At 39.5% G+C, this 22,202-nt stretch overlaps 1 protein-coding gene across 2 annotated transcripts in view; it reads left to right on the forward strand.

Annotated features, from left to right (window-relative positions):
* The window catches only part of itga6a (integrin, alpha 6a), a 36,024-nt gene extending 15,317 nt beyond the window's left edge, over positions 1 to 20,707 (forward strand). The window contains exons 2-26 of one of the 2 annotated variants that reach the window (XM_035410204.1): positions 674 to 801; positions 1,116 to 1,195; positions 1,288 to 1,549; positions 2,840 to 2,971; positions 4,174 to 4,387; positions 4,747 to 4,940; positions 5,571 to 5,665; positions 5,896 to 6,020; positions 6,115 to 6,204; positions 9,279 to 9,340; positions 9,430 to 9,599; positions 9,730 to 9,873; positions 12,968 to 13,083; positions 13,189 to 13,348; positions 13,444 to 13,518; positions 13,614 to 13,693; positions 13,875 to 13,952; positions 14,097 to 14,199; positions 15,123 to 15,299; positions 16,432 to 16,533; positions 16,651 to 16,761; positions 17,037 to 17,135; positions 17,314 to 17,439; positions 17,722 to 17,857; positions 18,458 to 18,594. In XM_035410204.1, the coding sequence (XP_035266095.1) occupies positions 674 to 801; positions 1,116 to 1,195; positions 1,288 to 1,549; positions 2,840 to 2,971; positions 4,174 to 4,387; positions 4,747 to 4,940; positions 5,571 to 5,665; positions 5,896 to 6,020; positions 6,115 to 6,204; positions 9,279 to 9,340; positions 9,430 to 9,599; positions 9,730 to 9,873; positions 12,968 to 13,083; positions 13,189 to 13,348; positions 13,444 to 13,518; positions 13,614 to 13,693; positions 13,875 to 13,952; positions 14,097 to 14,199; positions 15,123 to 15,299; positions 16,432 to 16,533; positions 16,651 to 16,761; positions 17,037 to 17,135; positions 17,314 to 17,439; positions 17,722 to 17,829 (3,031 nt within the window). In that variant the 3' untranslated portion in view covers positions 17,830 to 17,857; positions 18,458 to 18,594. Of the gene's footprint in view, positions 1 to 673; positions 802 to 1,115; positions 1,196 to 1,287; positions 1,550 to 2,839; positions 2,972 to 4,173; positions 4,388 to 4,746; positions 4,941 to 5,570; positions 5,666 to 5,895; positions 6,021 to 6,114; positions 6,205 to 9,278; positions 9,341 to 9,429; positions 9,600 to 9,729; positions 9,874 to 12,967; positions 13,084 to 13,188; positions 13,349 to 13,443; positions 13,519 to 13,613; positions 13,694 to 13,874; positions 13,953 to 14,096; positions 14,200 to 15,122; positions 15,300 to 16,431; positions 16,534 to 16,650; positions 16,762 to 17,036; positions 17,136 to 17,313; positions 17,440 to 17,721; positions 17,858 to 18,457 lie in introns of both variants that reach the window. The other variant, XM_035410203.1, reaches the window with a different exon arrangement.
* The last annotated feature ends 1,495 nt before the right edge of the window (positions 20,708 to 22,202 follow it).

The following is a 22,202-nucleotide window of genomic DNA, read 5'->3' on the forward strand; positions in this document are numbered from 1 at the left end:
TTTTTATGAAGAAATGCACCATAGCATGTAGACCTGACAGTTCAAAGGTTTTAATTTTCTAATGCATTCAGTATCATGTTATATTGAAGGCTGTTTAGGTTGTATTGGTTGTGGGTTTTGAATTGATTTTGTTTCAGTGTGACTTGCATGTCTACGGTCACTGAAATAACTTTCACTTTTCAATGTGGTCATGATAGGAGTTGTGTCTTCCTCTGTAAATGGTCTTCATCAGTGAATCCTGATAAATTCTGATAAGCAAGACTGAGCTTATCAAACATATTTGGCATCAGCTGTTCTAATGGCTGTTTATCATTTGAACTGTGCCACTGCTGAACATGTGCTTTATTTTGTTGTTATTAAGTTTTCTTCAGATACTGTAGATATCCTGTGTTTCATTATGTCCCAGTCTGTCTATAGAATGTAATTTTTTTTCTTCCTAGGATAATATTTTGCAGACAAAATGTTGCTTCAAGAGGACCAGTCCATATATCTGACCTACAGCATGTTCAATGCTAATTTACTTTAATATTTCTCTCTGTAAAATGACAACCTGCATGCAAACGTTTTTTTTAACCAGAAAGGACTGGTTCTCATATGCTGCCATGAAGCACATTTCAGCTGAGACTATCAGATAAATCCCAAGACCGAGACATGTTTCCAATGCTTTTTCCAGACTGTTGATTGGAGCTCCTCGTGCCAAGGCCCTGCCCAATCAGAAGGCAAATGTGACTGGAGGGCTGTACAGCTGTGAGGTCACCACCCAGCGCAAAGATTGCAATCGCATAGATTTCGACAATGATGGTAAGAGGTCTTCACACATCCATGAGTCCCGAGCTCTGTTGCACTGTTTGTGCATATCCCCTTCACCATAGTCTTGTACGACATACTCGCAGAAGTTCTACCTTTACTGATGTATCACCTTTGATGTTGCATTCATTATCGTAGTAGTTTAATAGTGTTTTTATTTACTTTTATTGGTGTACTTTTGTTCTGTTCTATGCAACTTGCTAGAGAAAAACATAAATAAAGTTTTTATCATGTGTTAGTAATTGCTATGTTGTGAAATCCACAGAAATGTATGAAATACATTTTTCCCCCCAATTTTGTGTGTGTAGCGGATCACAATGTTGAGAACAAGGAGAACCAGTGGATGGGGGTGACAGTTCACAGTCAGGGTCCTGGTGGGAAGATTGTGGTAAGTCTAACTAAGGACATGGAGGAGATCCTCCTGAAAATGCTTCCACGTGGCACTGTTTATGATACGGGTCCATCCTCATCCGTTTGTAGACTTGTGCCCATCGCTACCAGAGACGTCTGTTCGTGGGCACGCCACAGGAGTCCCGTGACATCACAGGACGCTGCTACGTCCTGAGTGAGGACCTCAGTATCGACCCCAACTCGGACGAGGATGGTGGAAACTGGAAGTTCTGTGAGGGCCGCGCCCGAGGCCATGAGAGATTTGGATCCTGCCAGCAGGGTTTGTCGGCCACCTTTACAAAGGACTACCATTATGTGGTCTTTGGAGCACCTGGCGCATACAACTGGAAGGGTATGACCGAAGTATTGGCCTTTATACAAAAGATATAAAAGGACTTTGTATTATGCAAAGAGCAAAGAGTTGTTGATGGTAGACTCGTAGATTTATTTAGTTGAAAGAATGTTTTATGTTTTAAAAATTCACTTTTCCTTAAGCCGCAGTAGGAAACTTTCTCGGTGGTCACAGTGTTGTGAAAACATTTTTTAAATCAAAACACTCGGTGGCTCTGCCCACGGAAAAAGCGACACACTTTGGTTGGTTCATGTTGTAAAGTACTTTGTTTTGAAAACAAGAACTCGGCCCATATCCCTGACTTTAGAATGCAGAATTTGAGGGTATGAACACAGTGTATGGTGCTGGATTTCTCTCACAGTGGCCCTTTTCTGATTGTCACAAATTAAACATGACTGTTCTCTGATATCTTTCTAAAAAAAACACAGTTACGTACTGCAGCTTTAAATGTAATTTTAAAAACTCATCAAAGCATTTACACATGGCTTGATACACAGTTACTGTATGTGTAGCTGAGCATTGCTTCTCTTGTTCTGTACGTCAGTTGCTCTAATAATTGACTTTCCTCGTTACCCTAAATATGACTTAAATCAATGGTCTCACTCAATAAACAATGACGATTCTTTTTTTGTCACAAGTTGCTAGTAAGCCAGCTGTCACAATATCATACTTGCAACAGTCTTAATGGATGTGTCTGCTTATAACTCCATAAATGACTGTAGAGATAGTAGTCTAGGTTGATTTAGGGTTGCAAATCATCCCATAAAACACAGAATCATCCCCTAATTGGAAAGGAAAAGACATGTTCTGTAGACACTTTGAGACAGCCTTAGGTGGCAATACAACTCATAAAAGACTCTCCAGAAAAATCAACCATAAAGTTTCTCATGATTCATCAAAATTCCATGATCCACAATATTGCATCAGCGTGATGGAATCATTTCAATATATTCTGATTTTAACATTCACTCCTAAGTCATTTGTAAACATTACATTTTCAGTTTCATGTTTTATTGGACTTTTGATTATGTATTTTTATATGATTTGATTAGATTTTGTCACATAATGTTTTCTACTATTAAACTTGAATAAATAGACTTTGATTACCATTCAGGTTTGTTACATGTTTTATACTGCCTTAGTATAATGGCGCTTCTTGTTTAAGCTTTTGTTTTGGTGGGGTTTGTTAGTCACTGTTCCAGCATCCAGCATAACCAGTCATCATAATCCATTCCCATCCCCTCTTTTCACCCACCCTCCACCCTCCCTCCTCCCTCAATCCTTCATCAGGCGTTGTACGTGTAGAACAGAAGAACAGCACTCTGCTGGAACTGGGTATCTTTGATGACGGACCTTATGAAGTTGGAGATGAAAACCGTTTGGACCAAGCTCTAGTGCCAGTACCTGCTAACAGTTACTTGGGTAGGTTTGCACATAAAATAGGACAGTGTGCAAATACTGTGATCCTTATACTGGCAAAACACAATAGTAGCATTTTTGTCAGAGTCCTTCCAACCGTCCTCTAGTCTGATTATATTTATCTCATAGCACTGTGTTTTGTGTGTTCAGGTGTGCTGTTTATGACGACTTTCCCTTCCTCTGAAGGTTAAAATGGAAAAAGCTTGAGATGTGATGGCCAATTGCTATTTAGGTTTGTTCCCACATGCCTAAACAGGATGTGTGCTCCAAATCCACCCTTTCTGTGCCATTCTCCATGTGAATGCTGCTCTGCATGATTACTGTCATACTTTGAGTCAAAGTACTCCCATCAGTTATTTCTTGTGAGCAGAAATAAACCCATTTGTGTTTCAGTAGTTTGTATGTTTGTGTCATGCTGTGACTATTAAAAACTGCATGTGCAATAATGCAAGAAATATTTATTTATAAGCATACTTTTCTTGAGGTGACCAGCGATAAAAAGGAATTAAATGCTTGTATACCAAATGATCATCATTTTGAATATATTTATCCATTATTATTATTCATCCATTTTACCAGCAGCCATACCACCACGCACTCTGCACCTGCCGACTGGCTGAAGCTAAGCAGGTGTGGGCTTGGTTAGTACTTGGATGGGAGACCACCAGGGAATACTGAGTTGCTGCTGGAAGTGGTGTTGGTGGGCCAGCAGGGGGCAATCCCTCTGGTCAAATATGCCCCAGTGCAGTGACGGGGACACTGTGCTGTAGGAGATGCCATCTTTCAGATGAGACGTTAAACCGAGGTCCTGACTCACTGTGGGCATTAAAGATCCCATGACACTATTCGCAAAGAGTAGGGGGTTCCCCGGTGTCCTGGCTAAGATCCCAGATCTGGCTCTCACAAAAACTTGCCACCTAATCATCCCCTGATTTAATTGGCTAAAAAAATGTTCGCTTACTCCAGTGGAGCTGCTCAGTGGCCAACAATAGAGGATTGTGGTTGTACTGGGCATCTCCCAGGTGTGATTGTGTATGAGTGTGAAGCAGGGTGTTCCTGCAAAAGAGCATTCATGCTCAGTGAACCTACCCTGGGTAAATAAAGGTTAAATAAAAATAAATTTAAGGCATTTCCATTCGGTCATTTACATAAAGTTGTGAATGTCCTATTCTTGCCACTCTGAGTAGCAAAATTTCACTTTGCAGGATTCTCTCTTGATTCTGGGAAAAGCATTACTATGAAGGACCAACTGACCATTGTGGCTGGGGCTCCTCGAGCCAATCACAGTGGAGCAGTGGTCTTCCTCAAGACGGAAGCAGACCAATACACTATGCTCTCACCAGAGTACACTCTTGAAGGGGAGGGCCTGGCATCTTCCTTCGGCTATGACGTAGCTGTTGTCGATCTCAATGGAGATGGGTATGTTAATCATGTGTTATGATAATGATGTGATTGCTGTTTTTTTGTCTCCACTAGGAATGTTGGTAGTTTTCTTGACTCTGGAAAAGAAATTATTCCCCAGGTTGAGCATTTTGTTGCTGGAGCCTACAGTCTTCCAACACAGTGATTGCTTAGCAGTGCTGGTGGAGAGGAGAGCGGAAAGCAATGGCGGCTGGCTGATGGCACTTCAGTGGCCATGTTTCTGCTAATCTGCCCTGTCCTGAATTTTAGATGGCCATTACAGATTGTGAAAAAGACTAAGGGATGAATTGTTTGAAAAGTAAGGTGGTCCACTTAAGAGACTGGTTAAAGATTGATTGGTTAGCTCTTTATTCCAGGTGGCAGGATCTTGCAGTGGGCGCCCCTCAGTATTTCATGAAAGATGGAGAAGTTGGAGGAGCTGTGTACATCTACATCAATCAGGGTGGGAAGTGGGACAAGATTAAGCCCCTCCGTCTCAATGGAACCAAGGACTCCATGTTTGGACTGGCGGTTGAGAACATTGGGGACGTTAACCAGGACTCATATGAAGGTAGGCTCCAATAAGGATCCTGCCCTTGAGGCAGAAGTTAAAAAATACAGGTCCAGAAAGTAGAAGTCCTCCCTAGTGTTTTATTCCAATCATCTGAAGAACATAGTTCTTCAGCCAGGAGGTAGAACTAACAGGAGATGTCAGCTGAGTTCATGGACGAAACGCATAGTGTTATACTTCCCAGCTTTGCTTAGAGGTCCTGATCCTATAGCAGAGACAGGCTTAAGGTAGAGCTGTGTCACTAACTAACTGAGTGGAATTCTGCAGCAGTGGCACTAAATTGACTTTGTCCTGCTGGGCTAGAGTTGGTTTAATTCGGCCTGGGTTTCTTGGGTTTCCACTACATTAGTTCTACTGTAACAATACCCCAGGTGCCCACAGGCTACGAGTTATTTTTAGTGACAGATACGATTCTCTGCCAAATGAGACTCATGCTGCTGTAGTATTGTGTGGCCTATAGCATGAAAAACTGTCAAAAGCCTGTAGGAATTTGCATCAGAGAAGCAAGAGTCCCTTCAGCTTCAAAGCTCCTTGTGCAGGTGACAGCTGTAGCCTGAGTGAAACTGGGAAGAAAAATACTCTTCAAAAAACTATGGGAGTCCACATTAAAGAATCCTCTCTTTCTACCAGATATTGCAGTTGGAGCCCCGTATGATGGTGCTGGAGCTGGAAAAGTATACATTTACCATGGCACTGCTGATGGAATCAACACCATGCCAGCACAGGTCAGCACTTGTCTCTGATTGAGTACGGGTTTGGTCCAACACAAGATTTTCATTACTGACATATGAAGCGGTGAGATACAGCCTGGTTAAATAGGAATTGGACCCAGCCCTTGAGCTATCAAAGCAATGCAAGGAAAGTGCGAGCCAAGGGTTTTGCTATTTTACCAAAGCTGTCAAACCATGAAATACTAATACTATGATTTACTAAAAGAAAACATTTTTCATTTTAGGTTCTTGAGGGTGATTCTGGTATCAAGTTATTTGGATACTCTTTGGCTGGGAACATGGATCTGGACAGGAACTCCTATCCTGATCTTGCTATCGGGTCTCTTTCAGATACTGTATTTCTGTACAGGTAATTTTGTCATCTTTGTTTGCACAGTAAAAAAAGCTATTATTATTTTAGAAAATGTGGTTTGCAAAATATTATTACTTTTTTGACCTTTCAGGGCTAAGCCAGTTATAAACATTGAGCAAAGTATCCAAATCATGCCAAAGGAGATTGACCTGACTAAGAAAACCTGTGGGAACAGTATATGGTAATGTATATTAAAGTATTTTTTTTTTAATCCTTATTTGTTCAACATATACCTCTATGTATGTATATGTATATGTATTTACAGACAGGTGACAAAATGAAAAACCTGAATAAATGAGTGGAGAAACATAACAAAAGCAGGTGGTTAAATACAGGTGTACTGCATGGTACAATTAAGCAATTACCATCCTATAATGCCCTGTGGCATGTATAAAAATACTGAGCAGCCCCAATTGACCTCAATTTTGGATCAAGATGGCAAGAGGAAAATATCTAAGTGACTTTGAAAGAGGTTTCAGTATTGTGGCACGGATGGCAGGAGCTTCAGTCACAAAGACTGCTCAAATGGCTAGTGTTTAAATGGGAACAGTGATAAAGTGACATCTGCATTTAGGTGTATGGGAAAGACATCAGTAAATATGGTTGGAAATTTTGGTCGAATGGACACTTTCGATGATTGTGATGCTTGTGTATTAGTTCGATATGTAAGGAAAAACAGATGAGCAACTCTCAGGTGACTGAGAATGTCAGTGCAGGATGTGATTAGACTATATCACCAAGAACAGTTGGTCAACGAATGCACATTTGTGAGTTCAGCTCTGCAAAAAACTATATGCACTGAGATGTGGAAAAAAGTGATGTGGTCAGATGAGTGTTCATTCACCGTATTCCCGACAAGTGGGTGAGTGCATGTGTGGCATGCACCAAGAGAACAGTACTGGCGTGAATGCTCAACCTTTATAGTGAGGGGGTCCGGTGGCTCTGTTTTGCTGTGGGGGGCATTTCCTTGGCATGGTCATTCTGAGTGATCTTTATCCTATGATGAAATTTTTCTATCCTGATGAGAGTGGTCTCTACCAGGATGAAAATGCCCCCATCCACAGGGCATGAGGAGTCACTGAATGGTTTGATGAGTGTGAAAATTATGTGAATCATAAACTATGGCCTTCGCAGTCACCAGATATCAACCCAATTGAACACCTATGGGAGATTTTGAACCAATGTATTAAACAGCGCTCTCCATCACCACTGTCACCAAATGAGGGAATATCTTTTTGAAGAATTGTGTTCCATCCCTCCGGGAGTTCCAGAGACTTGTAGAATCTATACCAAGGCGCACTGAAGCTATTCTAGCAGCTTGTGGTAGCCCAGCACCTTACAAGGACACTTAATTTCCCCCCCCTTTAACTGGATACCCATCTTCTTGTGTGTGTATGTATATATATATATATATATATTAGGGCTGTCAAAGTTAACACAATAATAACGCGTTAACGCAAATTCGTTTTAACGCCACTAATTTTTTTTAACCCACATTAATGCACGTTCTGTTATGATGAACGTTTGCCCGACCCTTATGCTGCGTTCAAGACAACTCAGATCTAGTAAAAAAAACGAGGTCCGACTTCTGATAAAAGCAACTGAACGGTCGTTGAACTCTGAATTATAGGTCGGAAATTCAAGCATCATTTCTGAGCTCCTACTTTTCCGACTTCTGGATTGGTGACGTCACATTAAGATAAATGGCGGCATTTGTAGTTTGTGGTAAGAAAGAAAAATTGTGTATTTAGGCTTTTTATGCATTTTCATTTGGGTGTGTGATTATGTGATATGCATTAGTATCGTTTATGTTTCTCATTCATTATAGCAATATGTGAAATGTAAAAGTTACAATATCCATCAGCACCTTTTTTCGCTAGCCAGCTTAGCTAGAAAACGTTATTTTGCTCAGAAATAAATGCTGCAAATGATTTAACGAAACACCTGACAGTGATACCATATTTACATTTCAGTACTACTGCAGCCTAACTAGTTTCGCGGTTTCACTCTATTTACTCATTTAATATACTCCTTAACAAAGAATAAAGCAGCGTTTTCTGTGGGAATCCATGTTTTCCCGAGTAAAACAGCTCAAATTCAGTTTTTCATTGTCTGGGCATATTGTTCAGAAGAAGGGAGCTGCCCTGTCGTCCGACAATGTAAACAGGCTTGTCTGTTTAAGCAACTGGCGCGGTGCAAAGAAATAGAAGTATAGCCTAACTGTTGTATCCAAAGAAATGGAAGTATAGCCTAACTGCAATATCCTAGTTCAAGTCCTAGTTCTGTATTATACTCCCTTTCCACTGTTTCCTGCTCACTTTATTTATTGTTTGTTTTATTTTCTTTATTTTCCCCATGTGAGGTTGGACACAATTACATTGTGTGATTTGCTTTAGAAGAGCGAGGGATCCAGGGAATGATCTTTGAGTAATGGAAAATTTAGCTGACCAACGTAGGCTACCTGTTGTACAATGTTGTACAATTGTTGTGATGCATTGAGGTCCATCTTTTGTGTTAATGCTTAAAAAAACAGGATGTTTTAGTGAACCTTTATAAGCGTAAAGTTGGACACACTACATTGTGTGAGTACTCATATTACTAAGTAATGTTAAATTTAGCAGGTCAATATGCCGATCTGTTGTTGCCTGTTGGGCTTGAGTTTGCCATGTTATGATTTGAGCATATTTTGTTATGCTAAATGCAGTACCTTTGAGGGTTTCTGGACAATATTTGTCATTGTTTTGTGTTGTTAATTGATTTCAAATAATAAATAAAGATACATTTGCATGAGGCAAGCATATTTGTCCACTCCCATGTTGATAAGAGTATTAAACACTTGAAAAATATCCCTTTAAGGTACATTTTGAACAGATAAAAAATGTTCGATGAATTTGTGACTAATCGTGATTAACTATGGACAATCATGCGATTAATTGCGATTAAATATTTTAATCGATTGACAGCCCCAATATATATATATATATATATATATGTGTATACATATATGTATATGTGTGTGTGTGTGTGTGTGTGTGTGTTTTGCTATGGGGGGCATTTTATACTTACACACACACACACACATACATTAGGTGTACATGATAGCCTTGAAATAGATAACGTGATAAATGAAGTGTATTTCTGACCTGAGTTAATTCATATCTGTAATGAATTAACTATATATGCATATCATATGTTCGGTTTGGGGTTTTAAAATGGCCTTCATTGTCCCTCCTGAAGTTGTTTTGTTATTCACAGCGTGTCAGTGGAAGCCTGCTTTTCCTACACAGCAGTCCCCAAGTCCTACAGCCCCAGACTGAGTAAGTGAATAATATTTTGCTGTGAAAATGTGCAAAGCAGCTGGTGGTGTTTGTGTGGAGGGCTGACATTTTGCTGATTTTGCTGGCAGCCTTGGCCTACTCACTTGAGGCAGAGGCTGTAAGGAGGAAGCTGGGCCTGCACTCCAGAGTCACATTCCTGACGAAGTCGAGCACGGACCAGGACTACCAGTCCAAGGGGACCCTGGAGCTCCGTGCACAGAACAAGAAAGCTTGTGTCAAGTCAGAACTCAAACTGCAGGTATTGTGTCCTTGCCCTGGCTTTGTATAGCTAAATGCTGAAACAGTGCCCAATTGGAAGCTTTCATTTGTGGTTTTTTTGCCTGGACCAATAAGTGAGCCTTTTTGGCTTGGTCTTCTGCTTGATTAAGGACCATATCGAGGATAAGCTACGTGGGATTCCCATTGAGGTGTCGGTGGCCATCCAGAATGCCAGACGCAGGAAGAGACAGAGTGCCCTCCCTGAGCTGGTCCCCATGCTCAATTCCAACCAGCCAAGCAAAACCGTTGCTGAGGTAACCAAACTGGAAAGAAAATCTTTTTTTAACCCCTTTGTGCAAGCCGCCTAGTGGCTGTCATACCGGCCTGCTGAGATTGCTCAACTCAGACATTCATTGCTCCTGCAACCAAAATACGAATGGATAAAACAAACTTCATTTTGGCTTCTGTTTTTATTAGATAATTTGGGTTAGCTCGATAGCTTAGTCCGTTTCGCCTGTGTGTTTCAGACTTAGATTGCAGCACACACGGAACAGAGGGAGTGTCGTGGGGGGGGGGGGACCGGCACAGACAGTTCGATTAACCAATAGGGAAGCTGCTCCTCCCTTTTGCCCCAGAAAGTACATGCGTTCGTCCAGACTACAAATGTATTAACCGAAAGAACTGGAGAGAAGAATCCTTAGAATAGTGGTTAGTACAGTTGAAAGCAGCACACAGCATTTTTTTCCTCCCTTTTGCCCCAGAAAGTGCATGCGTTCGCCCAGACTACAAATATATTAACCGAAAGAACTGGAGAGAAGAATCCTTAGAATAGCGGTTAGTACAGTTGAACGCCGCACACAACATTTCTGGACCTTGGACTTAAAATGGTGAGATTGTATATAGCTAGCTAATCGGAATAAAACGAGACAGCATCACACCTGCCGACGAAGCACTCTGCCTGGCTGCGAGGATGGGGAAATCCTTATATGGTCATACGTAGGACAAGCCACATTGCATGCACTGAAATAAACACAGATTTGGGAATTTTGGCAGAATTATTTTTAAAAATCAGACCCAGGAGAGACATTACAAGGAATGGGATTAACTAGTTAAACCATCATTTCTTGTGTAAAAAAAGTTATTGACTTTATATTTCCTTAGAGAAAATTGGCCTCTTTTCAGGCTTTCCCCATTGACTTAACATTGGATGGGTGGGGTTCTTTTTGCAACCAGGCACTGCAGTTCACTCTATAGCCCCTGGGGTAAAAGGCTTCACTAATAGAGGCGAGTTGTTGGCGGTTGATTTAGATCTATGGGAAAGACATCAGTAAAAATGGTCAGAAATTTTGAATGCACACTAATGTGACACTTTTGCCACATGAATTCAGCCGAAGGCTAATTCAGCTTGCGCCAAGACCGCACCCTCACAGGTTTTGGCACCATTTATGCTACACACCAGTGTGACACCCCTGGGAGGTAGATGCGGCTGTTTTTGGTGTGCTCCGTTGGTTGCTGCATGGAGAGAGAGAGAGAGTGCACCCACACCAACACAAAATCAAATAAACAAACACCATCACCCTTCCCCCTCACGCGTTCTGGGTGAAAACAATAAACTTAAACAACAAACTAAAGTAAACAACAAAGACAGAAGAAACTCAAACCCCGTGACAGCTTTTCAGCTCGCCGCTGGTGTCAGCTGGCCAACTTTTCAGCTGACCATTCTCTTTCTCCGTCTTGGGGAGATAAAACTCGAACAGACTCATTGTCTCGGTGTGTGCTCTCGGTCTCGGCCCCAAACTGTGGATAGGAACACACCTTTCACCTGGGCAATATAAATAACATATTTTTGATAAGTTTATATTCGCATTGGTCCTAAGAGACAACAGTCCTAGCTGTTAAAATAGAATGTAAATGGCATGGAAAATACTCATTCAAATTTACTGCGTGCTCATACAGTATGTGTTATATGAAAAAATTTCCCATGGAGTGATCATTCTAGTAATGTGGTCCCATCCCCATGCAGCAAAAGATTACATGCTGTAGACTACAGAAAAACATGTGTGTGAATGATTTTGTATTTAGATATGTGTATCGCAATGTTTTTGCATCATTTTTCAATGTTATATCAATGTTTCATCTTAAACCATCATACAGGGGCAGAATTATGTGCTTTACAATTGTCGAGAAACATTTTATTCATTTTTGGAGAGGTTTTGGATAGGGTTTTGTGCTCCTAGATATCTTAGACCCCTATACTGATGAAAAGATAATTCTTCTTGAAAATGATGCAAGAGTGAGTTTCATTAGTCAAAACAGTTGATTTGTAGTGAAATATATGATTATGTTATGATTTAGAACAATGCGTAATTTAGATATTTTGGATAGATTTGGAGACACTAAGGGACACCAGGGTACACTGCTTACTTTTTGCTTCATGGTTCAGTAGTTCTCCATATGACCCTCAGGTTTTGCATACTTGTGGCCAAGGAGTTTATGATCTTCCGCATGTATAGCTTTACTTGCTATATATAATTATACGACCAAAAGTATCTAGACACCCCTTGGTTTGGAGCTGTTTTTCATTGTTTGGGCAAGGCCCTGTAGTTCCAGTGAAGGCAAATGTTAATGCATTTATACTATAATAACAGCATACAATCACATTCTAGAGACTTATCTGTGAATATCTCTTACTGATGGGGCTGGCTGGCTTGCTGTCTCGCTGAATCACTGACTGACAATTTTTGAAACTTGAGCAAGTGGTGGTGTTTAGTAGGTGGTGGTATTAATCCATTGTTAAAATGTGCGCGCATGGCAGTGGCATGCAGTTGCGGCATTAATTTTAAACAACTGGTAGCATTAGGTGGGTACGATACGGACAGAAAAACAGCGCAACTGAAACGGTGTGTGTTGTAAGTAGTCCGCTTGTAAGTATTATGTTAATAGTCTACAGCAGATTTTGTATATTTGTTGGTATGAAAGTATGAAAAGCATCCAAAAACATTAGCTAGTTTGCTTGCTAGTGAAGTAGTTTCTATATTATAGCTCAATGGCTTGTCACAAGTAGCTAACATTTAATGGTGTGCTGAAAGCTTACCAATGGCTAACTAGCTACTTGGCTAACGTCTATTTAATAGTGAAGCTAGAAGTGTTGGCTATCGATAGCCATTTAGGTATGGCAAGGTCTGGCTATCGATAGCCAGAAAGCTTGGTTTCATCTACTGTTTTTTGATATTGATAAAAAAATGAATAAACCATTTATGGACAAAAAGACATGGGTCAAAGGTTCCAGTTCCTGACCGACTGTTTCCCATGCTGTATCCAGAGTCTGGCTGAACTAGGCTTGCCTAGTCTTGTTTATAGTTAAATTTAAATGTTAAATTAACATTATTAATTTCTGGGCTGTTCCAGGTCAGCTTCTTGAAGGAAGGTTGTGGATCTGACAACATCTGCCAGAGTAACTTGGAGCTGCAGTACAGGTTCTGTTCCAGAGAACCCAACCAAGATGTGTTTCCTCCACTGCCTCTGTGAGTTACATGCCAATGAGTGATTGACCTGAAAGGAATAATGACTGTCAGTCATAAGCATGAAGTGCTGATTTCCAGAAATGCTGACAATTGTTTGCCTCACAGGCAGAATGGGGTCCCAGAGATATCGCTCAGTGACCAGAAGGACATTGCTCTGGAAGTCACAGTGAAAAATAATGGTGGGGATGACGCCCATGAAGCCAAGCTGATTGGGATGATCCCTAGTGCTCTGTCCTACTCTGCTTTCCGCTCGCCAAATAGCCCGGTGAGTCTGCATCTTCTTGGTTCGCATGCACATGTGACATCTTTCTGCTAACCAGGCCTTTAATTGCCTCTCTTGTCTCTCTCTGGGATGACCAGGTGATTTGTGCAGCAAATACAAATGGATCTGAGGTTAAATGTGGTTTGGGGAATCCACTCAAGAGAGATTCTGAGGTAATACATGGAACAGTTTGCTCTAATCCTGTGTTATCTACCCTCATTGTTTATTTACATCTTAAAATTACATTATTTGATAACCTTGTTTTCAGGTTACATTCCACATAATATTGAGTACTGCTGGCATCTCTTTGAACACCACAGAAATTGAGCTTGACCTTCAGCTTGAAACGTAAGTAGCTGTTGCTGTTTCAGACCATAGTTCTGATGGTCATGGTGGTTGCTTATGGTTTTTAATTGGCCTAAGTGGCTAAATTGCTGCAATAGAAGTAAAATTATTAATTATTAATTATTTAATAGTCAGATAAAAATATAGTGTAGAAGTACTTAAGTACAGTTTTCTGTTCTTCCAGGACCAGCGAACAGAAGAATCTGAGCCCAGTGAAAGCCAAGGCAAATGTAGTAATTGAGCTGCTGCTATCAGTGTCTGGGTGGGTTTATTATACAAATCTGTATTTATTATTCCTGTTTTCTAACAGCCTCAACATAAAGACTGGAAGCAGTGTACGATTTGATGTTGTCAATGAGTTCTGTGACTTTTGAGACTTATCTGCATGTTATTTGGTTTTTACCAGATTGGCCCGGCCATCACAGGTCTACTTTGGAGGAGAAGTAACAGGAGAGAGAGCCATGAAAACAGAAGATGAAATTGGCAGTCTGATTGAATATGAATTCAGGGTATTTAACATTTCAGTGTTCCCAGAGTTTCAGCTTGCTACAAAAATCTGTTTCTTCAAGTATTGTTCCCTGGGATCAATTTTAATAAAAAATTTTTTTTGGTGTTGGGAGAGGGAGGTTGTTGGGTTGAAGGAGGGCAGATTAGTTCAACAAAAAATGGTCCCGCATTTTTAAATAATTGATCTTAAATATAGGCGTTGGTCTTAAATATAGTTATAGTAGGTTGGTATGAGATATGTTTTCAAATATATTTCTCCAAATGTTTTGTAATTTTTTAAAAATTATGAGCCGCATTATGGTGCTGGGTGGGTCATCGTGTTAAGACACTGTTCCTGTGGATGGGCCCTGTGATGTATCAAAATCAGACAGTACCAGTGGGTGACATGAGGCCATATTGGCAGATTCAGTAGATTCAGTATGAGACCGTGGGGCATGCACCACCGTGGGGTGCCTTAACCGAATGAGCCACCCAGCAACTCTTGGAAGGGATTCAGTTGATTCAGATGACAGTCTCATCACTTGCTAGACTCACCTACTGGTCGAGCTGGTACACACAGCTCATTTGTTGCACATGATGGGTCCTGGGACATGAGCTTCCTCCAGCTCATGTCTGTACAAGCCCAGCTAATGGCCTGTAGCGTAAAAAGAAGCATCATCTTGACATGGCATGTTTTGGAGTAGAGTGGCATGGCTGGTGCTTTTAATATTAGGGAAAGGGTGATTTTTAAAAATCAAGAACCACACATGTCCAAGTAAACCTGGTAACATACAGAGCCCTTTTGGTTTAATTTTATAGTTTCACTAATAGGCGTGATCCATGATCCATGTGGTTTATTGGGAACATTACAGATCAGACCCTTCACTGAAGTAATATATCATTTTTTTAACACACTGATTTTTTTCTTTCTGTTCTTACTATACAGATTATTAATTTGGGTAAGCCACTGAAATCATTTGGCACAGCATCCCTGAACATCCATTGGCCCAAAGAGAATTCTGCTGGGAAATGGATACTGTATCTTGTGAAAATTAAGACCAATGGGCTGGATAAAATCCCCTGCTCCCCTGAAGGAGAGATCAGCCCACTCAGCCACATCAAGGTGATTGCATTTATTCTTATAATTTAGAACTAAGTATGCACAATAATATCAGGGTACTATCTGTAACTGCCAATAATAGCTTCATACAAACTTTTTGGTATCTGCCCAGTGCTAAGATTATGGCCAATATGATGGACCAATATGATAATACACATGGACCAGAGATGCCACTATGATATGGCGCCGTTGCCCTTAATTGAGTTGTAATGGAGTTAATATATCGTCCTCAAAAAGTAGCCAAATTATAGTCATTTATTTGTTATTTCATTTTTATTTATCACCTTTACCAGAAACACTCACAAGCAAAGCATTATGGTAGGGATGCCCCGGTGTGAGTTTATGATTGTTTAACTGTATAAAATAGCATAGTATCCACAATTTTTCAGTTTCACAGTATGAATGAGTAGCTAATACAAATGCCGCCAATATTACTTATCATATATCCTCATACTTGCAATCTATACCCACACATTTCATGATTATAAAGAAATGTTCATTGTTCAAGCTAAGGACTTTTCAGTATATTTAGGCTAGAGAAATTTAGAGGGTTTTAATCAAGCTATTAATTAATTGATGCACGGTGGCAGGCAGCACACTTTGCATGGCTTCCTTTAACAGAGTCGGTGAGCTGCTAAGGCTCAAGGTAGCGGCATGCAGTGTCATTGCAATCTTAAATCTTGAATCAACACATTTAACGTGTGTAATTTATATGAAATGCCTTGATATATCACCAAAACGGTTATTACAATGTGGGAAAATATTCATAGTATGGCCATTGAAAATTCTGACATTGATATAGGCTACCATTAAATTACTATACATCCCTATTATACAGGCTAAGTAGCTCTCTAGACACATACTTTCTAAATAATAATAAAGTAAAGAAATTTTGTTAGACAAATAAATATATATTTATTTTTCCTTCATAGATTTATGACTGTGCTCAACTACTTCTATAAATGTGGCACAATAGGTTGGACAATTTTACCCTTTTTAAACCTGTTTAGCCTTTAATGTGACTGCTTAGCCTGTCGTACTACAAGACATGCTCAGGCAGAATAGCCGCTATTATGAATCTGTGGTCTGTCAGAGGTGAAATATTGGGAAACTTCATAGCCCAACATGCTTTCAGGAATCCAGCACATCACGGACAAAACGTGAGGTAGAAGAGAGAAAATCCTCTGACAAAGGAAAAATATCCCTACTAACAGACAAAAGAAAATACAAAACTCTGGTAAGCAAATTTTACTAATGTTAGCACGCCTGAACAGTCAAATCCTGAACCCTAATAATGTTATGGAAAGTGTTAATGGTAATGATGAAGTAGTCTAAAAGTGTTGTGTCCTTTCAGACATGTGACAATGAGGCAAAATGCGTGCAGATCAAGTGCCCCCTGCAGGGCTTGGACAGTAATGCTGTCATTCTTCTGAGGGCACGACTCTGGAATGCCACCTTCATTGAGGTGAGTGACTTTGAGGAATGTATTTTATATTAGACTGCTATATTATATATGATATGATATATGACATATATATATATATATATAATATTACTGAATTTAAAAGAAAGATGAATTTTATTCAATATTTATTTGTCTTCAATAAAATTATACAATATTCTTCACTGAGTGTGTTATTTTTCAAGGTGTTCATAAAAAATATATTGAGGGAAATATTGGTTGCATGCATTTTTGCATGTATTTTTTGAAATTAGTTTGTTGTGTTTGTCTTCACGTAGGACTATTCAACGTTGAATTACCTTGACATCATTGTGAAAGCTTCACTCAGCCTGGATGCCTCAGCGAAGAACATGGCTCTGAGAAAAGCTGAATCCCAGGTAAGCAGCCCTAGAACTGTACAGTTCCGTAAAACTTGTGGAAGAGGTTCCAGTGAAACAGGAAAATCAAGAATTTAAAAAGATGAGCGTGGCCTAGACAGTTTGGCAGCACCATGTTGCCGATAGTCTTTTTATGTTATTCTCACCATAAGTAAAAAGGTGATTTAAATGTTCTTAGGTTAGGGTGACGGTGTTTCCAGAGAAGTCAGCTGCACAGTACAGTGGAGTTCCCTGGTGGATCATTCTGGTGGCCATCCTGGCTGGCATCCTTATGCTGGCACTGCTGGTGTTTCTGCTCTGGAAGGTAAGCAAGAAATACAGGAGCCATCTCCTGTATCTCTGACAACACTTTGTCTTTAAGACTTAAGTTTAAGAGGAAGAAATGGTCTAAATGGGGAAAAAGTGATCTAATCGTAACAGTGGTGAAGTACAATGTCACATGGCAATATTAGCATTTCTAAATGATTACAATTCCTTTGCAAGCTTGTTCGGTAACTATTTTTTTATGAATGCACAGAGCACAGTGAAAATTGCGACTTGGCCACAATTGGCCTTCCCAATGATCCAACACCTTCCTTCCTTTTAGTGTGGTTTCTTCAAGAGAGACAAAAAAAACAAGTATGATGCTTCGTATCACAAGGCTGAGATCAATGTTCAACCATCTGACAAAGAGAGACTCACTGCTGATGCATAGTGCTGGACTCCTGTCCTCGGTCCCCTGGGTAAACCTCATCAGTGAATCTGTGTTACTTGGGTATCGGCAACAGCATGGAGAGGGGCTTAAAGTGTGCTTTAAGGGAAATGCTTTTCTTGCAGTGCCTTGTCAGGGGAGTAGCGGGGCAGCTTGTGTGTAGATGTCCACAACATTCACAAGAATTCACAGATGCCAATGCTGTTTATAAATTTTATAGTTGAACAACTGGTCTAATTGCATGCCCACAAAATGCCTGAGCTTGGTTTCTGACCCTTGATTGTGTGTTAACATGGTCAAAGATGGCCAGTTCTGTTGAACTTTGCAGCTTCTGGCTCAGCAGCTGTGTGTGCCTGGAACAAGCTATGTCAGAGTGGTTTCCCTGTTTTTCTCCTGTGTTTCTGCAGGTTCTTTCTTTTTCCAGGCTGTTGTTTTGCCAGCCTGAATACTTGGGATACTTTGTGTGGAATGCTTTTCACTTTGTCAAGCATGCTTTTACGCAGTGTTCGTCAAGCTGCTTTGCTGAAGTCCATAAACTGTCTTAAATTTCTATGTGAAATGTAAAACAAACTGTTCAAAGGTCAAAGACATTTCACATGAAATAATTGTGCTATGTATTGTTGTTCCGCAGTGTGGATTTTTCAAGCGTTCAAAGTATGATGACAGCATTCCAAGATACCATGCTGTACGAATAAAAAAAGAAGAACGGCAATTTAAAGATGGAAAAGCCAAACTTGACAACCTTGAGAAAAAACAATGGATGGCGACATGGAATGAGAATGAGAGCTACTCTTAAGACTTGCTGGCTGTTACGATGATGTTGCTAGAAGCATCTTGGCCTCCTGCTTAAAAAAATGTGTCTAATGCCTTGAGTCATGCATCATAGAACCAAGGGTCTTCATTTTGCACAATTTTTTCATCTTATTGTATATATTGAAAAGCAAAGTGCAAAGAAAAAAGAGTGACTTTCATGCATCCCACATGGATTCTCAGAAATGGCAACACCCTAAGGTCTAAAATGTTTAACCTCCTAAGACCTGATATTTCATTTGGGTCCCTTGCAAGGGACATGAGTCTCTGGTCTTAAGAACCATATTCTACTATGCTGAAACGTAGATTACATGGGACATTCAGTAAAAATAAAATAAATATTTTTGAATAGATTTTCACTGCAATGTTTTGTCATCCAATCCACTTTTATTATGTTTTATAAAAAATTAAAATGCTGAAACTTTCTGCCAGGTCTCTGGAGGATTTCACATTGGCATCACATTTAGCTTTATGGATAGGAAGAAGGAAATCAAAGCTTTATTTTTTAAATTTTGCAGCTTTCATTCAGACTTATTTTTTGTCTGACTGAGTGATCACATGGTTTTTCATTTGTAATTGCACTCCTGAATTCTCTCATGTTTGTTCCATGATCTTATATTCATCTTTGTCACGCTGAACTCTTTCCAACCTTCTGGATGTTTTTTTTAAACGTATAGGCTTGAACATTTTGTACGTTTTGTATATATCTAAATATTTGTAGAACAATGTGTATTTATTTTTTACCATAGACTGTTAATGATTTAGATCTTCATAGGCCAAAGATTCTTACTTGCTATCTCAAAAAAGGACATTTTATCAGGTGATGGAAGGCAATTTGGAAATGTTAATGCAGAGCCGCTTGGGATGGTGCTACAGAGGATTAGTTTTATGTTCAATCTGAAAGTATTTTGAAAGACTGCAAAAATATTGCACATCACAATCATCCATTTTTGACATACTCAGCGAGTCATGGTTTGTCTTTTTAATCAAATGTACTATTGCTTATCAATTAGTGATTTTTAATAAGACAGTGCATACATTATGTTGAGTGCTATATGACCAATAGCAACCGCCCCTATTGTTTAGTGTCCAAATGTGCTAGTGCATGTTTAGAGTGCCTGCTGACTAAAATTATGTTTGTAAAGCTAGCAGTGCCACTTGAGATTCACCTCAAAATAAATGTACAATTTTATATCAAATTGCATAATGCATTATATTGCAGCAGTTCTACATCTACGTATCTACGTATTTTAGACTGAGGAGTAGAGAAAATGTATATTGCATCATGCAAAACGTATGTACACACATAAAGTGATATACTGTAGCCCATTTTTTTGATAGTATTTCAAATCCTTTTTTACATTTTAATTGAATAATTTTTTAGTGATGCTCCAGTGATCTGGACACTAAGTGATAAAAATGGTAAATAATTCCTAACAATAGAAGGGAATTGCTGTAACCGTTTCAAGTGATTTCACAAGAATTTCACTAACCCTCTGTTGTACCTCCTAATTTTGCACATTACAAAATAAAACAAAAAGCAAAATGGCTGTGGCAACAAAAAATTGAATTTTTTTTTAAAATACAATGTGCAGGTGCAAATTTTACAACTTTAACATTTATTGTTATTATTATTATCATTTTTTGCTATTTATGCTACTTTTATTTATATTTTGCAACAGCATCTGCATGTGTGCCTGATAAGAGCTTCAAAAGGACATCTGTGACATCAAGCATACTAACACCATTGTACATTTCAACAGTAGATAAAGTGAACAGATGATTTTGCTATTTTCAAGAATGATACCTTTAAAAAGAAAACTATGTGGATATTGTTCATTACAACCCCTTAATTGATTACTGCTACCATGAGAAATGCTCATCACAACTCAGATGCTTCTTACTCTAATTCTGTGTGTAGGCGATGCATTTTCTTAACATTTTAAGATTAAGTCTGATCACTGGCTCTCTTCTCAATACCCCTACCCTCCCCTCCCCTCCCCACCAAACCAAACTCCTTTTGTATTACCTGTGGATAAAAAAGAAAATAAAGAGGAAAAAAGCTTTTGCATTTTCATGGTTCTTTTTTAAAATACACACATACAATTAAATTCAGAGTGAACATTTCTGTTTTATTTTCCATTACACAACATTCATGTGGCAGGTACTTATCCAGACAAATTCCATGATTGTGTTGAATTCATCGAACTGTACAACTGACAATTGACAATTCTTTAAAATTGCATCACCATTGATAACAGAACTGCAGGCATGACACAAAACTACAAGTAATTGTGCAAGCATCACTGGCTTGGATGAATTTACTCTTCCTCTGTAACAGAGATTCATAAACTAAGGACAATAAATGAGTCCCCCAAAACCTCCAGTCTGAAAATCTATGGAGTCTATCCATCCATCCATTATCTATAGGGCCGCGAGGGGTTCGGGAGCTTATTCCAGCATGCATTGGGCGAGAGGCAGGAATACACCCTGGAGAGATTGCCAGTCTATCGCAGGGCTCACACACCATTCACTGACAAACTCATAGCTATAGAGTCTCCAATTAGCCTACTTGCATGTCTTCGGACTGTGGGAAGAAACTGGAGGAAACCCGCGTGGACACAGGGAGAACATGCAAACTCCTAACACTAAGGCCCAGGCTAGGATTTGGACCTTCTTGCTGTGAGGCAACAGTGCTACCCAAAATCTGATTCACAGGCCTTTTTTGATGCACGCTGAAAAATTCTTGGTTCCATCAACCCAAAATCACTGCCTCTATAGGACAAGTTGTCTAATGTCCAGATACTTCTTGACCATGGTAAATGTGACAGCGCCTATACATAATGTGTACATACCTATACACCACTGATGTATTAATTTGTCCCCTTTGTTTTAATGCCGTTTCAATTTGGCACAGTCCATTTTTGTATTAATAATGGCTTTTTCAAACACTACAAACACCAGTTTTGTAATTAGTTTGCATGTCAAATGTGCAAAATGCTGTTCTACATAATCAATACTTATTACAACACAGTTCAGCCACACTTCTATGTGTAATATAGAAGCAGTGATGCTGTTAAGGTATTATACAAATAATGCGGCTTCACTTTAATGCTGTGCAGATTCAATTATTCTCTACAGTAAAATAGGTATACAGCCAATGTATTACATACGTACAGTTACAGTGAGGGGCATAATGTATGGGACAAATACATATTTTTATTGATAGCTCTTTGTACTCAACAATTTAAATTTGTAATCAAGCAATTCACATGTGGTTAAAGTGCAGATTCTCAGCTTTTATTAAAGGGTATTTTATACATTTTGGTTTCATTATGTAGGAATTATATCACTTTCTATATATAGCCCCCACTAATCAGAGTTGTGCCAGTGAAAACTAAGAAAAAATGGAGACAATCCCCTCCCCATAATGAAGAAAAAACTCCAAAATGCCTGTCCGACAGGTCAGAATCACTTGTCAGGAGGTAGTCGTGGATGTGTCCCTGAGTAGTATCTGGAGAAGACATCACGGACACGAACTACGAAGGCTACACTGCAAGATGCAG

This window comes from Anguilla anguilla, chromosome 3 (assembly GCF_013347855.1).
Source record: "Anguilla anguilla isolate fAngAng1 chromosome 3, fAngAng1.pri, whole genome shotgun sequence".
In the NCBI taxonomy this organism is placed as follows: Eukaryota; Metazoa; Chordata; class Actinopteri; order Anguilliformes; family Anguillidae; genus Anguilla; species Anguilla anguilla.